We start from the raw sequence: 17115 nt of genomic DNA, 5'->3' as shown, positions 1-17115 counted from the left end.
TAGCTATGGTTATGGTCCTTTAGAAGCTACTTTTATGGCAATTATGCAAACCTTGTCAAAGAGAAGGTATACTCCGTATTTGTTCATTACACTGGTACCTCGGGTTAAGTACTTAATTCGATCCAGAGGTTCTTAACCTGAAGCACCACTTTAGCTAATGGGGCCTCCTGCTGCCGCCACACCACCGGAGCATGATTTCTGTTCTTATCCTGAAGCAAAGTTCTTAACCCGAGGTAATATTTCTGGGTTAGCAGAGTCTGTAACCTGAAGTGTATGTAACCTGAAGCATCTGTAACCCGAGGTACCACTGTAGTTTGGTTGCTGGCACGGGACAGGGTACTGCAAACAGTAGAATCATAAAATCGTAGAGTTGGAAGGGTCTCTCAGGGTCATCTAGTCCAACCCCCTATAGTCCAGGAATCTCAACTAAAGAATACCTGACAAATGGCCATCCAACCTCTGCTTAAAAACTTCCAAGGAAGGAAAGTCCACTTTCTGAGGGAGTCCATTCCACTATCAGACAGCTCTTACTGTCAGAAAGTTATTGATGTTTAGTTGGAGTCTCCTTTCTTGTAACTTCATAGAATCACTGGTTCCAGGGGGTATTCACTGGTGAGTTCTTAAAATAACGCAAATGTGAAATAGTTGTTCTTATAAAAAGAAAAAGTAACTTGCCCCCAATATCAGTGCTAGAGGCCTGGAAAATGGCCAACAATATATCTGCTATAAAAAGGAATATGGGAAATTACATGCCACATAGCTTAACATCTTTTCCAGGTAAATTGGTGGAAAGCATTCCTAAAGAAAAAAGTAACAACTGTATAAGACTCTTGCTTAAGTAGAATTAACACGGTTTCTTCAAAGATAAACTTAAAAGCCATGGATTAAGAGTTCTCTTATGGACCCACTAGCTCAGGGGTCAGCAAACTTTTTCAGCAGTGGGCCTGTCCACTGTCCCTCAGACCTTGTGGGGGGCCAGAGTATATTCTGAAAAAAATTAATGAATCAATTCCTATGCCCCACAAATAACCCAGAGATGCATTTAAAATAAAATAATACATTCTACTCATGTAAAAACACACTGATTCCCAGACCATCCGTGGGCCAAATTTAGAAGGCGATCCGGATCCGGCCCTTGGGCCTTAGTTGCCTACCCATGCACTAGCTGGTTAAATGACAGGAAGCAGAGAATACAAATAAACTGATTGTTCTCCTAATGGAGAGATGTGAGAAGTGGGGTTCCCAAGGGTCAGTATTGTGACCTGTGCATACTATCCAACTACCTAAGTCATACTTGGGAGTAGTCAGTGGGTTTAAGCAACTTAAGATCTCTCTGTTTTTAGGAGGAATAAAAGCCCACTTTTCTACATAGGGCAGGAGATGGTTCTGAAAACACTTGGAATGCAAAGGTGTTATCAAGGAGTCCAGAAGCAAGTAGTTCTCTATAAACATGTTCTTGGGAGGAAAAGGGGTACAGGGAAAGCCTAGGGAAATCTCAGGAGTGGAAGGAAGATGAAGGTCTAAGAAGGGAATATTATAGAAAGAGAAACAGATAAAGGATAGAAGCAACGGGGAAACAAGAAACCAAAGTTTACAAATGGCTAATCGAGGCTTGGTATGAAAGATGCAAGATTCTATCGGGTGCAGAATACTAGGTATTTGTGTGTTCTTACCTGGGAGTTCGTCTTACTGAATTTATTAGCGATTACATCTGAGCAAACTTGCATAATTTGTTTGTTTTAAAATCTGATATTGCTAATATGAATCATGTTTGTTTAGCGTGGTTCTAATACTTAGCATTTATATAGTATATATGACCAATCCTCAATACTGTCTTGGTAATTCTGTAAAGTAGGCTGGTATTCTCATACAGATGGAGGGCTGCAGCTGAGAGTAAATTGCTAACCTAAAGTCACGTGAGTTCATAGGAGAGGCAAAATTCAGCCCAGTGCTTCCTGATGCACAGCCAGGCATGTCCAAAGTCCGTATTGGCGGCCTAAACTGGCCCACTGGTTGGTTTAATCTGGCCCTTGCGGCAGTTTATCTCCTAGAAAAAGCTCAACAATTCTGGTTGGCCCTCACGCATGTTCACTTCATCAAATCTGGCCCTCTTTAAAAAAAGTTTGGGCACCCCTGAGAAAGTCTAAGCCAATAAGTTATACCAGCAATTGCATTTTGAACTCCAGTTTGGGAAGTGTTAGTATTATTATTTTTTTCATTTTACATTTGGGGTATGTAGGAAAACCCCGAGATATGGTTTGTGCGACCCCTTCCACCTGCATTGCTGAAAGTGTTGGCTCTGGAGGCAGCATACCTCCTCCCTCTCCGCATGTTGCTACTCGATGAAATCATGTCTGACTTAACAACTTTGGTGGATGGATATCTAAATGCCTTTCGGGAAGGATCTGCAGATCCACTGGGGAGCACAGAGGTAAGTGAAACTTCAATAACTTTCAACTTCCTTATTGCTGCCAGTCTTGCTTTTAGATTTCAGAACTGCACATTACTGAGGTTTGATACTTGTTTGTTTGTTTGTTTGAATCCTGTTCTGCTTTCATTTTCCAGGAGATTCCAAAGCAATTCACATTATAAATCACAAAAAAATAATTGGAATTGTTTGTAACACCATCATAACTAAATGCAACAGGAACCAGCGCTAGTCAGAGAACACCTGAGTGAATAGTGTTTAGTTCAGGGGTTGGCAATTTTTGTGTGGCTTGGGCTGGTTCACGGTCCCACAGACGCCACGGTGGGCCAGAGTGTGTGCATGCACGCATGCGCAAACACTATTTCTGATGCTCCTTCTGGCACGCAGGTATGCGCAGCTTCCCATTGGCTGCAGGAGCCAGCCAATGGGAAGCCGGCCAGCGTTGTGGAAGGTGGTCCCCACTCTGCTCAGCGCCGGTTTAGCGGTGCACGGGAGCTGACCGAGTGGGTGGCAGCAGTCCTCAGGCAGGTGGCGGGGGGGTGGCCATGAGCCGGTTAAACGACCCCCATGGGCCGCCAGTGGAAAGAGCAATCTAAACCCAGTCAAATAACTTCAGTGTTGTCTACACTGACTGGCAGTGGTTTTCCAGGCTTTCAAGCAGGAATCTTTTCTAGCCTTACCTGGAGATGCCAGGAATTGAAGATGTGACTTTTTGCATGCAAAGCCAATGCTCTTATCACCCAGGAACACCTCTTTCAATACCAGATCCTTAGTATTGCATTTGATTGTATTATATCTCCTGCCAGTCCTCTTCATATGGAAAATGGGTATTTAAAGGACTTACCTGAGGAATGTGACCACAAAGAGCCAACACCCTGCCCAGAGGGGAGTGAGCCTTGAAAAAGTTGAGCTGGTTCCCCTCCAGGGGATCCAGTTCCCTTCATCACAGCGGGTACCATGCAAGAGTAAATATTACTTGCAAAAATAAGAGTGAAATGCTAAAACACACCCACACACACCCAGTAGTGTTGGGGTTAGGAGGATGCAGTGTTTGTGTCAGCTGAGAGGCACAGCATTGGCGATGGTAGGGATTTATCACAACAGAGGCATAAGTAAGTGCCTGCCAGTGTTAGGCAGCAGATAGCCATTTAAATGGGTTGCTTCAGGGTGGGGATTTTCAGGCCCCTCATTGGCAGGGATCTAACACAGCTGGAGTAGAATGTATTGAGCCTTTCAGTGTTTTAACTCCATCTGTAGATTTAACTATTCTTGAAACAGTAATAAAAAGTATACTACAGTTCTGATCTACATGCATGTGATTTTTAATTAGATATCCTGTATGGAGCTACCACAAGAGCTTAGACAACTGGCAGATTTTTACAAGGAACGAAGAAAGAGGGCAATGCAGAACTTCCAGCTGAATGAGGAAGGTCTCCTCATCAGAAAGCAATTAGAAACTATGGGAAGAAGGGTAGCAAAGGCGAAAGAAAACCAGAGAGAGAGTACTGGCTTAATTCTTTCTAGTAGGGCAGTATCCCCTAAAACTACCAATCCTCTCCACCTCTTGGGTCAAGATGATCAGGACAACTCTGAAAAAGAAGACTGGCAGGCAAATCATTGTAATAATCAATGGGCAACAGTTGGTGCGAGTAATGTTGAATCTGAAACAGAAGCAAGACGTCCCGTTTGCTGTAAATCAGTACTGGGAGCATCTGAGGTGAAAGGAAGAAAACCATCTCCAGCGTTCAAACCGCAAACAAAGGTAGATTTGACTTTAGAAGAGGAAATAAAGGAATTGTTGACAGAAGGCAAGGATGAAGACAACAAATCTGTTTCTGCCCTTTCACCTCCAAAAGCAAACAATTCTAGGATCCCATTTCAAGCTGTAAAGCAATCTAGCCAAACTCTGTCTAATGCTGCCATGAGTAGAAATCCCTCTTCTCAAACAACTCGTGATTACTGTCTCCAGGTTCCCACAAGACAGAAGAATAGGGGGAAGTGATTTGGCGGTTCACTTTGTCTTGCCTTGGGGCTGCCAGCCCCAAGCCCTGGAGGCAAGGAGCAGAAATTGTTTCCTTTTGAAATTCGTTATTGGAAGACTTCCATTAATGGAGCAAATTCTGGAGGCAGCTGGACACAATACCCTTCATGTTGTATGACAGTTTCCTGCTCCTATAAACAAAATTGATGTTACTGGTGTTAATTCTACCACTGTAGTCTTGAGTCCAGTATTTTCTCCAGATTATTCCAAAGAACCATTGATTTTCATTCTATTTGAATGTTCCAATTATCCAACTAAACCTAAAGTTCATGTATGTGCTTCCTGTATTGTTAACTTCATGACAAAGGGGGAAGGAGTCCCCAACCCTTTCATGATGATTTCAAAAAAACCACACCCAACAACATAGAAACACAAATCATCTGCAGAATTGTTAGCTGTTCCCCACTGCTCCCCAATACAGTATTTGCAGTAATATCTTTGGAACAGGTTTCCCATTCTGGATCGCAAAATTCTCCCTGGAGCAATATAAAAAGTTATTTATTGCACCAGGTACCCATAAATAATAGCATTATTTGTACAACATAGTCTACAAAGATAACAGCAAACATTTTAAAGCAGCTCAATCCTACCCATGTTTACTCTGAAGTTCAATTATCAATTGGACATGTGATGCAGTACTGTATAACTGTGTTCTAGGTTTCAAAAGGTTGTTGTTGTTGTTCAGTCGTTTAGTTGTGTCCGACTCTTCGTGACCCCATGGACCAGAGCACGTCAGGCACTCCTGTCTTCCACTGCTTCCACAGTTTGGTCAAACTCATGCTGGTAGCTTCGAGAACACTGTCCAACCATCTCGTCCTCTGTCATCCCCTTCTCCTAGTGCCCTCCATCTTTCCCAACATCAGGGTCTTTTCCAGGGAGTCTTCTCTTCTCATGAGGTGGCCAAAGTATTGGAGTCTAAGCTTCACGATCTGTCCTTCCAGTGAGCACTCATCACGATCTGTCCTGGCTTTGTTTTTTTGTGGGGAAAACAATTACATGGTAAAAGGCCTTTAGTTGGGCAGCATTACAGCAGCAGAACTGCAAGGAAAGGATCCTAAGCATGGTTATTTAAAAATAGGTATGAGTTGTTCATTTTCAAAATAGAAGGGCAAAGCTGTATATTGTTTGTTGGAATTTGAACAGATGTTTCTTAAAATGCAAGTGTGTACATTTCAGATATAAACCTAATATGCTGGGTTTTTTGGTAGATGGTTTTCCCAAGAAAACTCTTCTTCATAAGGCAGTTGGAATGTTTTTCTCTAAAATAAAAGTCGTGTTTCTTCTTTGTGGTCTTTTTGCATTCATGTATATAGGTCCTGTATCTGCACAGAGCAACATCTTTTAGAGCTTCAAAATGGAATCCAGCAATCATCCTTCAAACAGGTGGCCCCTGCACTGTATACAGGCCTTGAGGAATAGGCAACCAACTTAGCACCACCCCATTCACTTTCATGCACTACAGAATTAATGTTTCGCAGCTTTCAACATTTTTAATTCTAATTTGCTGGATATACCTGTTACGTTATATATACAGTGGTACCTCAGGTTAAGAATTTAATTCGTTCTGGAGGTCTCTTCTTAACCTGAAGCAGCACTTTAGCTAATGTGGCCTCCTGCTGCCGCTGCATAATTTCTGTTCTCATTCTTAACCCAATGTAATATTTCTGGGTTAGCGGAGTCTGTAACCTGAAGCGTATGTAACCTGAAGCATATGTAACCCGAGGTACCACTATACTAAGTCCCACCCCCCGCCGCCTGATGGATTTGGACACTGCGGCCTAGATTACCCCTTTAGCTGCCTGAAAATACAATTCCTCAGATATAAGTCGAATAACAACTTAAAAGGAGCCCTGCTGAATCAGACCAAAGGTCTATTTAGCCTACCATCCTATTTTTCCACATACTTACTGGTCTATTTCTCCACTATTGAGAGCAAAAGCTTCCTTATCCCATTCACGGGTGGCTGGTGTCCACTAGACTTGGTGGGGCAATTAAGAAGTCTAAGGTGTGTGGCCAAGTTCTTCCCCCTCCATTATACTGTGGACACTTTAGGAATTGCTGTTCTATAGATAGCACCTAACTAAATGGAAAAAATAGCCTAGTTTTAAGAAGGGTTTCCTGCTCTCCCAAACACTTCTGGGGAGGAAAGTTGTATGGCCACTTGAACACTGCAATTGTATTAACACCTGGCACCTAAGTTTCTTATTATGGCTCAGAAGGGGTGGATTCATACAACAAATACTAGATTACTCAGAACTAAGCCCCACTGAATTCCATGTGGATCACTCCCTGGTAAGTATGAACATGATTGCAGCCTGGTTAGACTTAAAAGGTGTCACACAGGACTGTTAACAAGGAAAGAAAAGGATTCCATAACTTTCCAGACCTACTGGAAAAGATTATGCCCCTGGCTCAGTGTATTCATTTCTACTTCTTTCCCTCCAGAACGCTGAATAAAGTGCAGGGACTAGGACCTGCGTTAAAATCACCACTCAGCCATAAAACTTACTGTGACCTTTGAGCAGTCTCAACATAACCAGCTATTCTCTGGTACCTGGTATTCAGTAGCAGCTTATAGTCATCACAACTAGGAATAGTCAGATCTATGGGTGCGGTTAATCTGCCCTTTCAAGTTGGTGTCCATCTTTCCAGTTGTAAATATGCAGCACGAAAAAACTTAAATTTTGTCTAAAGTGTGTCCTTAGGTTTTAGAGATATAAGTAGGAAAGTCCTGGCCAGATATATATACATGTACACATACAGTGTTACATATAATTTATATCCTTTTACCAAAACAAATACATTGCAAGAACAAAATACACTGCAGCACCTTAGAACTATCACAATTTTCCTTGCAAGGCAGTTACAAAAATAGCTCAATTATTTTCCACAGTGGCAAACCTTTTACAGTAATACTGAAGTGGTAAGACAAGAAATGGGGGGTGGGAAGGTGAATTGAAAGAGAAATTGATACCAGGTTATATCAAATTAATGCATGGGGCCTTTGATTAAAGGGATCCAGTTCTCAATCTTATTTCATTCACTGTAAGAGATTTATGTGCCGTCTTTCGGGCTTTAATAAAAAACAGTCGTGGCAAAAGCATGCTGCAGAAACCGCGTGGAGACGAACTGCGAACAGAGAGAATTCGATTACTGCATGTGAATATACTTTAAATCAAAAGGAAGGCTCTCAATTGATCGCAGGCCTACCAAGGTCTGCCCAGCCCCACCCCTAAACACAGGAGCAAGGTTAGCCAAACTCTACGTCACTTCCAAGGAGCTCCCGTTGGAATCTTACCCTCGCGAACCTTTAGCTGGCGCCTCGCGCGAGAATTGCTAACTCACGCCAGTCTCTTCGGCCGAAAGCGTTCGGTAATTTCCGTCACCGCCAGACTCAACCAGTCGAACGATGAACGAATCGATGCTACAGGGGTCCTTGTGGGTTCTATGTGGGGGGAAGAGCACGGGATGTGGGCTCGGGGACAGTGTGGCGGTTGCGGCGAAGCACGCCGCCGAGTATTTCTAGGTGGGGGCTCCGAGGGCCAGCTAGGGGTGCCGAGTTCGATTGTTCTGGCCTGGCCATGGCGCCTCTCCTCCCCCCCGCCATGGCTCCCCGTGTCCCTGCTCCTCTCCTCTCAGTGAGCGAAAGTGGCCGCCGCCGCCGTCCCAGCGCCCGCAGCCGCCGCCTCCTCAGCAGCAATAGCGCGGCCGCCATCTTGGCGAGGCAGAAGCCGAGAGGCACCGCGGCAGGGCACAGGCAGCGCCAGCGCAGCGCGGGGCGAGAGGCCGGCGCCAGAGAGCGGGGCGGGCAGCTCGCAAGCCACCGCCGGCCCAAGCCGGGCCACGCACCAGGTAAGACGCCGGGGCTCCCGGGCCGAGGCAGGGGGCAGCGCCGAAGAGACCCACTAGGCCAGGTTCCGGCTTCCCCCCCGAACCCAACCCCTCCTTCCCGCTCCCTCCGCAGCGGCCCCGGCAGCCGGGCCTTCTCTTAAAGCGACAGGCCCTGCCGCTCCTCTGGGGCGGAGGGAGGGAGAGCAGGCACACGCGCGCCCCCCACTGCGGAGGGGGCGGGACCCCGGCAACCTCCCCTCGCCCGCAAAACGCTCGCGCGGAAGGAGGAAAGGCGCCCTTGGCGGGGCCTGTGCCGCCCCTCGGCAGCGTGCGGCGCCGGGGTGAGGGTGTGTCGGTCGCACCCAGCCCACGTGCGCGCCCCGCGCTTTGCATGAAGGCGGCGGACGAGGAAACGGGAGCTCAGCGTATGGGCTTGACAGTCCCGCCTTAAGCAGCGTCCCGGTTTAGCCTATAGGATTGCCAACCGCTCTGCTTCCTATGCGGTCTGTTAACCATTGGAACGGGCGGTTCGACTCTTTATTCGGTTTTATTTTGGTATGGTTTGTGGGGTTCAGGATCGTGCTTGCAGATTCCAAGACCCCAGCATACTTGAGCGTCAAGCGTAAAACAGAAAATAAAAGTGCATATCGGTTTCGCAATTTTAATCTGAAAATTTCTGTTCGCATGGATTATGTAGAACACGTGCTCAAAAGCTGTAAATGACTTACTGGTCACATGGTAAGTGTGATTTGGTAGTTTGATCTGGGATGCATATAGTGCAACCTGATCACACTCCAAAACGTTTGGCTGCTGGGCTGTCCTCGGTAACTAGAATGGCAATCATGGAGGGCTGTTGGTTAAGATTGTGCTGTTGCATGTTTAAACTGGAAGGTCTGGCTAGCTTGTAGCATAACATGATGACTATCACTTCCTTTGCCCCCTGGTTGCAAGCAAACCTACCTTTCACAAGTGTATTTGTGACAGGTCAGTATGCCTGTGTTCCATATATACTACTAATAGGAGTGAGTGTTTCTGTTATTTAAAAGACTTCAGTACACATCTTAATCTTGACTTCTATGCAATCTCCTGCAAGGTTTCTTGGGTAGATGTAGTGTTTTGACAGAGGAGAGGTAAATACCAGTACAGTCAAACCTCGCTTGTTGAATGGCTCCGTTTTCGAACATTTTGGCTCCCAAACGCCAAAAACCCAGAAGTAAATGCTCTGGTTTTTTAATAGCTTTTGGAAGCCAAACGTCCTACGTGGCTTCTGCTTGAGTGCAAGAAGCTCTTGCAACCAATCAGAAGTCTCGCCTTGGTTGCTGAACATTTCAGAAGCCCAACAGGCTTCTGGAACTGATAATGTTCGACAACCAAGGTTTGACTGTACTTATTAGTGTACTAAGGGGTGTAATGGTCTGCTTGTAATTAGACCATCACAGTGTATCATTTCCAAATTTTGGATATAAATTGTTTGATTCAGAGCAGCTAAATTGGTTCCTCTACTGCAGGGGTAGCTAATCTGCAGCTCTTTAAATGTTGTTGAACTGCAACTCCCATCATTCTCAGCCATCATGGCCAATGGTCAAGGATAATGGGACATGTAGTTCAGCAGTATCTGGAGGGCCATTCATAAGTTAGCCACCTCTGCTCTGCTGCATCAAAACCAACATGGGGCTGTTTTGACTGGAGCTTGGTTGTTTTTCTTCATGCTTTTTAGTGCTCCAGGATTAGAAATGTTATGTTGTTAACATCTTAATTATAGAAGCCAAAAGCAGTCGTTCAACTAGAATATCTTGTACTGCTACTTGAAAAATTAGAATGAGAAAGAACATGTGGCATAGGTTAAAACTTATCACTGCTAAACATTTACTTAGTACTTCAGATTTGCAAAGTATACGTTTGCCTTCAAAACAGTTCTGTAGTTGGTTGCTAGTATTACCATTTCACAGATGAGTAATGGAAATGTATGGCCAGATCCTACCCATCTTTTAACTGAAAGTAAGCCCCACCAAGTTTAATAAACACCAAAGTAAGTGTTCATAGCAGTATAACCTCAGTATAGTTTTATCCTTTCACATAAATCTTTGAAAAAGGTGAAACTTGAACTTCCTTTCCAAATCAATAGATTTCCTAGCAATTTTTTTTCTACTCTGTTGTTTAGCAACCATGAATATGTTGTTCTTTGACTTTAGATAGCCACAGATTCAAATCAAAATGAAACTCAACTTTAATCAATTTTAGTTTTTCTGCTTACTGAAATTGATGCAAAATTTAAAGAAAAAAGTAAAGTACAGAAGAATATTAAATTAGGATTGATTTATTTCCATAATCTGGTGGTAAAAATGCTTTTGCTTTAGTGGAACCCCGCACAGTAAACCTAAGACAATTCTGTTCCAGTTAAGCACAGAAGCAACTGACCTAGCGAAGCAAAACCACAAATGTCATGTATTGGCTGTGAAGCGACCTATGCACTAGTTTTGTATAAGGGTCAATGGTCTGTGTGACAGATGTGTATATCACTAGTTGTCAACCCTTGGCTGTGTTTTCTACCACACAACAGCAAAGTTTACTACATACAATGGTACTTACAACAAACACTTGTGGATTTGTTACACAGCAGCTCTTCTCTCAGAATTAAAGTAGTTTTTCACCTATAATAATGTGTTAAGCTGCTGAAAAGTCATCCATTATCAGTTTGCTCATTTCTTTCTGTGGTAGGTAAGTTTTTGTATGTTCTTGTCCGGACTCCTATGTTGATTTCAATCTTTGTTGTTATATAGTAATTCTTTAACTATTCTTGAAAAAGGTTTTTCTACAAACTTACTAAGTTAATAATGCCTTTATTGGGCTAGAGCCTGAACACTTTTTTCAAGAACATGTTGTCCATTTGAGATTACTGATTTGCTATCCTGAACCAGTGGCATACAGGCATTTTAGTATTGCAGATGTCTCCGAAAGTACTAAATTCCAAATAGTCTTTTTGGAGAAGTCTTGTACAAATATCTGATTAGAGGCTTGTGCAGATTTTAGATGTGGCATAGTCCACAACCCAGAACTGACGGTTATATGGGTTTGTGAGGGATCACGTACTGTACTCTGTTGTTTTCTCTTCACCTGCCATTATGTGAGAATGCAACAAAAGTCACAGTTTGACTAACAGCGTAATCCAATGGTACTGCTATGTCAATGCCACTGATGTCAATGTAGTAGTAGCTTAATGCAGTTGGGATCCCTTACACTCCTAGCAGCAAAGTCAACAGCAAAATTATGCAACTTTAAAGAAGAATATAACAACACTGACGGACTCCCCCACAGCATCCCTGGCAACACTGCTTACACCCACAAATCACAGTGTCATGTGTTAATGATGCCTGCACACTGCACAGTAGCCAGCATTGGAAGAAACCAACCCACTTACTGTGGTGACAGACACACATCTCTGCTGCCACCCTGCCTCACACACCAATCTGGCAGTCACAGAGACACGCTAGTGCCCTTAGTAGTTCACTCTACCATCCTGCATCCAGCATAGTCCAGCAGTTGTCACCAGTACCTATGCACTCCTGAAGTTTGTGTCCTCTTATATCACAAGCATGGGCAGCCTACAAATAGTCACACTTTCATCAGGCAAGGGCATAGGGGAACACAGGAAATGTTGCCTGGGCTTTTGGCCCTTTATTTGAAGGGTGCCATTCTGGCTTTATTTAGTGGGCCATGATTTGTTAGATCTCCCTTCCAATTTTATAGGTGTATTTTGAGTTTTTTGGTTGTTCTTATTTTTTTAAATGTAAGTTTCCCTGGGTCACTCTATGAAGTTTAAAAAAAAATAGTAAGTATGGATGCTGCAAGCATATCTTTAGCTCATTTGGAAGAGACTATGTGATGTATTCACTCAACTTCTACACCTGCCCTGAAGTTTGACAATCCTAGGATGGTTACATACAAATGACTATAAAATCATTGCGTACAAGATATAAATAATCAGCTGCAAGTTAATGAAAACATTAATTTATAGCAAGTAATCACAACATAACCTCTGAATCTTAGCTCACCCAAACCCAAATCTTTGAGTTTCCCAGGAGAAGAATTCAAGGCCCAGTAGGCTATGATAAAGGGAATGATACCAAGAGGGAGCAGCTAGCCAGGGGACAAACAAGCAAGCACGGTAGCCACAACAAACTCCCAGGGAGCAACCTTATAAGCTCCCTGGTAGGCCAGTAGGAAAGATAATAAAAATGGGAAATAAGGGATAGCAGTTCAACTCCTAGCCTAGGGATTTATTTAACTCACAACAAGGCAAAACACACATTTTGGCTGCCTAGCTAAGCAGCCAGTAGTCTTGGAAGCAAAAAAAGATAGAGATAACACGCCACACTTCACACTCAGTAGAGCAGCTCCCTAAATCAAACATCAACTGGAGAAAAACCTAGGATGGAACATTTGTCATCCGACAGCCCTGGCAGATATAAACTAGGAATAGGGAGGATTTATTTAAAGCTTTTGCTCTGCAGGCCAACTTGTTTTGCATACATGAGGTCCCAGGTTTGATCCCGTACACAGACTCCCCATGAAGGAGGCTGGGAGGAGCCTGTCAACACAGGCACACCTGAGATTGTCAGGGATTCACACTGTCTGCGTTGGGTGCCTTTGGTAGCCAAGCCAGAAATTGTGGCTTGTACGTTACTGCCTCTTCTGGCTCAGCTGTTGTGTGGCCAAGGAAGCCCCCATTCCTACAAAAAAGAGTGATGGGAAGCCTGCCAATCTACGCAATGCACAGCTGAGGTGTTCCAGAGCGGAAAAGGCAAGTCCTACATGGGTAAGAGGTTACAGGTATATTGACCACACAGCTGTTAACTAGCACCACTTTTCCTTCTGTTGTGGGATCTCACTATTAAAGCTGTTGAAATTATCAAAAAATGTGGGGGTGCTTTCTTTGCTTGCCCTTATAGGAACAGGTGAGACAAAGTTGCATTGAGCAATATCAGTGCTAAAGTGAGTTTTAAAAGCAAGATGAGTAGAGTTGCCAACCACCTCTTCTAGCAGGACTCCTGACAGCGGAATAGCACCTGCACCCATCACTGTATCCCCATGCTAAGTTTGGTTGCACATAATTTGTCTGTCAAACAAAATTGAACTTATAGCAGCCCTGCTAGATGAAAAGATGGCAACCCCACATAAGAACAGCTGGATGTGCAAATGTTTGCTGCTGGTTGTTCTGCAAGATTTGCTTATGGTCTGTTCTGTATGGGAGTGGGCAGGATACAGAACGATAATCCGCAGTTGCATAATAGTACCTTTGCCTAAGTGCTCATTATAGGTAGATAAGCTAGCTATTGAGAGAGACAACCATCATTTAGTTGCTCTCTTTCATGCTGGGGTGCCCCTGATTAGTTTTATTTTTATTATTTTTTATATAAAAGGGTTATAAGAGCCTTCCACAACCCAGTGCCCTCCAGATGTTGCTGGACTGCAACTCTCACTATCCCTGGCCTGAGCATTGCCCATAGTGTCTGGATCTGATAGGAGTTTTTAGTATAGTTTAATATTGCATAGTGTTCCTGCAGAAGGTTGATATTTGAAATGTGCTGGGCTCAAAACACTATTTAAAATAATTTATTACACTACTCTATATTCAGAGTATATATTTGGAGTATACAAAAATAGAATAAAATACTTAATACAAAAGCAGTTTTAAAATATAAAAATCAACATGAATTTTAAAATGGCAGAAATGAAATAGACCAATTTGGCAAGGCTTGGGAGAAAAGTAAAGTTTCCCACGGATGTTGAGAACATAACTGTTGATTGAGGATTGCTTCCCTTCTAAGAATACTAGAGAACTGGTGACACAATACAGTGGTACCTCGGGTTAAATACTTAATTCATTCCGGATGTCCGATCTTAACCTGAAACTGTTCTTAACCTGAAGCACCACTTTAGCTAATGGGGCCTCCTGCTGCTGCTGCGCCGCCAGAGCCCAATTTCTGTTCTCATCCTGAAGCAAAGTTCTTAACCTGAAGCACTATTTCTGGGTTAGCGGAGTGTGTAACCTGAAGCGTATGTAACCTGAGGTACCACTGTACTAAAAGCATGTGCTGAAGTCACAGCATGGTTTACCACAAGGCCATGTGGCACCATCAACAGGTCTTCATCCACAGATCTATGTGACTGTGGTGGAATGGAGGGGAAGAAACATCTTCCCAGCTACTGTTTATCAGGCTCTCTGCTTTCTTCCTGCATTTGGTTCCCCTGATATCTCCATTAGAAGAGTCAGCTATTAGGGAAAGATAATGTCAGCCATATAGTATTCACCCTTTGCAAGGAGTTGTGGTGGAACTTGTTATTGTGCAGGTCATGTGCCAGAGCACAGATTCTGTAAAGGAAAAAAAAGGAATCACGAATGTTTAGTTAGCAGTAGTTAGAGCAGAGCGCCTCTAGTTCACAAGCAAAGTGAACTTTTGCATTTCATTGTCTGGTAAGCGCCTGCTTACTTGCATTTGGGAATTCCTAGCTGATAGAACTCCTCCTCACCCCATAGCTCCTAAGTATAATACAGTGGTACCTTGGTTCTCAAACTTAATCTGTTCCAGGAGTCCATTCAACTCCCGAAACCATTCGAAAAACAAGGCACAGCTTCTGATTGGCTGCAGGAGCTTCCTGCACTCAAGTGGAAAACGTGTCAGACGTTTGGCTTCTGAAAAACATTCACAAACCAGAACACACACTTCCGGGTTTGCGGCATTTGGAAGCCAATTTGTTTGACAACTAAACCTTTTGGGAACCAAGGTCATTATTTCCAGTCATTATTATAGAGTTTTGAGCTGATGGTCACGGACCAGAACCAGGCACTCTAGATTCATTTCAGTCAGGGTTTAGGCCCAGTTTTGGCACAGAAACTGTTTTGGTCACCTTGTATGACGACCTCTGTCAAAAGAAAGACAGGGAAAATACTTTCCTGTTAATGCTCCTCGACCTCTCAGTGGCTTTTGCTACACTCAACCATGGTATACGTGTGGGGTGGGGTGGCACTCACTTTGGTGATGTTTGGGGTGTGCTCTGCGGCCCCATGGAGCCGTCAATGTGGGGTTCCACAGCGTTGATTTTCTCCCTCTATGGTGTTTAATGTCTACATGAAACTGCTGAGTGGGTTCACCCAGAGTTTTGGAGTACAGTGGTACCTCAGGTTAAGTACTTAATTCGTTCCAGGGGTCCATACTTAACCTGAAACTGTTCTTAACCTGAAGCACCACTTCAGCTAATGGGGCCTCCTGCCGCTGCACAATTTCTGTTCTCATCCTGAAGCAAAGCTCTTAACCTGAAGCACTATTTCTGGGTTAGCAGCGTATGTAACCTGAGGTACCACTGTACACTGTCAGCAATATGCTGATGAAACACAGCTCTATTTCTCCTTTATCTGCATGTGTGGCATTGGATGTGCTGGATTGTTGGCTTGCCTCAAGAATGGATGGGATGAGAGCCAAAAAACTGAAGCTCAATCCTGATATGACTGAGGCACTGTTAGTGGGCGATTGCTTAGACCGGATGGGTGAGAGGTTGCCTGCTCCTGATGGGGTTGCACTCCCTCTGAAGGAGCAGGTAAGTAGCTTGGGGGTACTCCTGGAGTCCTTGCTGTTGCTTGAGGCTCAGGTGGCCTCAATGGCAAGGAGTGCCTTCATCAGCTTTGGATAGTAGCCCAGCTGCTCCCCTATTTGGATGGAGATAGCTTAATGTCTGTTGTCTATGCTCTGGTAACATTTAGGTAAAATAAAAACTCTTCAGTTTTATTTGGATAATGCAGATGCATATTGTTTTGATGTAAACTACTTAGAGTCTTTTATTACATTAAACGGCAGAAAAAAGTTAATTAATAAATAATAAAATAATATTGAAACGGGTTTACTTTTGCGATTACCTATATATTCTGAGAGCGGTGAAGTCAGCAGTATGCAATTTCTGAACTTCGGTGTTAATGTCATAAATAAGTTGTGACATCTGTATTGTGTTATCTGCTGGCAAATGCAAGAAGAACTAGCATAAGTTCTGTTAAATAAATAAATATCACAAGAACTGTTGAAATATGTGAGCTTGTATGCTGCATTATGCAACTGTTGTAGTGGCTTACATGGTCTTGGAACACTAGATGTTGGAACACTAGATGTATAGCAAGCCAATTCACATTTCCCTGCATTATTCCTGTATCACTTGTGCTATCATGTATCCCTGTCAATGAACTAGATTCTAGAATAAAGAGCTGTCATATCACGTCAGATAGATGATTTTTTAAAAGTCAGTGGAACAATTTCCTTGTTGACTTGTTTGCGATGGATCCCTCTGGGGGATTCTCCAGCATTGTTCTAGAGTGCATGTTTAGTTCACACAATGTGTCGGCTTGGTCTCTTTGGCCTTACAGTTGCCTCATATGAACTGAGTTTATAAACTAGGATACACCTATCTCTTTCCTGCAGCTGTACCTTGCAGGGGAAGAGCAACAGGGTCGGGCAAACCTCCTTTTGCTACTTCTCCTTGACAAACCCTTCCAAGAAGCCCCTGGGTTCCCAAGGATGCTATTAGAAAACCACCAATATTCCTCAGTTTCAGGCCAGGTCTTTCTCATCTCTTTGCCAGGGGGATAGATGCAAGGCCAAATAAAAAACAATATATATATATTTTTTGCAACCTGAATTATGATCCCTGCTGATAAAATTTGATAAGACTTAAGTGAAACCATTTGAACATTTTTTTATCACATGATGTTTAATTTTGTTCTGTTACCTAGTTGGACAGTCATGGGAACAAACTTTGAAAATGTAATTCC

General features: G+C 43.5%; 2 protein-coding genes and 1 long non-coding RNA gene across 8 annotated transcripts in view; 2 read left to right on the top strand and 1 right to left on the bottom strand.

Annotated features, from left to right (window-relative positions):
- EXD1 (exonuclease 3'-5' domain containing 1) overlaps window positions 1-5752 on the top strand; it is a 23164-nt gene extending 17412 nt beyond the window's left edge. For all 4 annotated transcript variants that reach the window (XM_083744695.1, XM_083744697.1, XM_083744696.1 and 1 more), the window contains exons 11-12: window positions 2240-2431; window positions 3759-5752. In XM_083744695.1, coding sequence (XP_083600821.1) covers window positions 2240-2431; window positions 3759-4430 — 864 coding nt within the window. In that variant the 3' untranslated portion in view covers window positions 4431-5752. The remainder of the gene's footprint in view (window positions 1-2239; window positions 2432-3758) is intronic.
- On the bottom strand, window positions 3727-17115 carry LOC310847717. Its single transcript, XR_014565974.1, has 5 exons — window positions 14376-17115; window positions 8319-14140; window positions 7768-7914; window positions 6378-7598; window positions 3727-5791 (listed from the first exon to the last, which is right to left on the bottom strand). It is a non-coding gene; the product is annotated as an uncharacterized lncRNA (long non-coding RNA).
- INO80 (INO80 complex ATPase subunit) overlaps window positions 8184-17115 on the top strand; it is a 56090-nt gene continuing 47158 nt past the window's right edge. For all 3 annotated transcript variants that reach the window (XM_083744166.1, XM_083744165.1, XM_083744164.1), the window contains exon 1: window positions 8184-8321. The gene's annotated coding sequence lies outside the window, so the exon portion shown is untranslated. The remainder of the gene's footprint in view (window positions 8322-17115) is intronic.

Source organism: Podarcis gaigeae (genome assembly GCF_964106915.1).
Source record: "Podarcis gaigeae genome assembly, chromosome: 1".
NCBI classification, from domain to species: domain Eukaryota; kingdom Metazoa; phylum Chordata; class Lepidosauria; order Squamata; family Lacertidae; genus Podarcis; species Podarcis gaigeae.
Note: the sequence above shows the minus strand (reverse complement) of the source record. Positions and strands in the feature narration are given on the sequence as shown.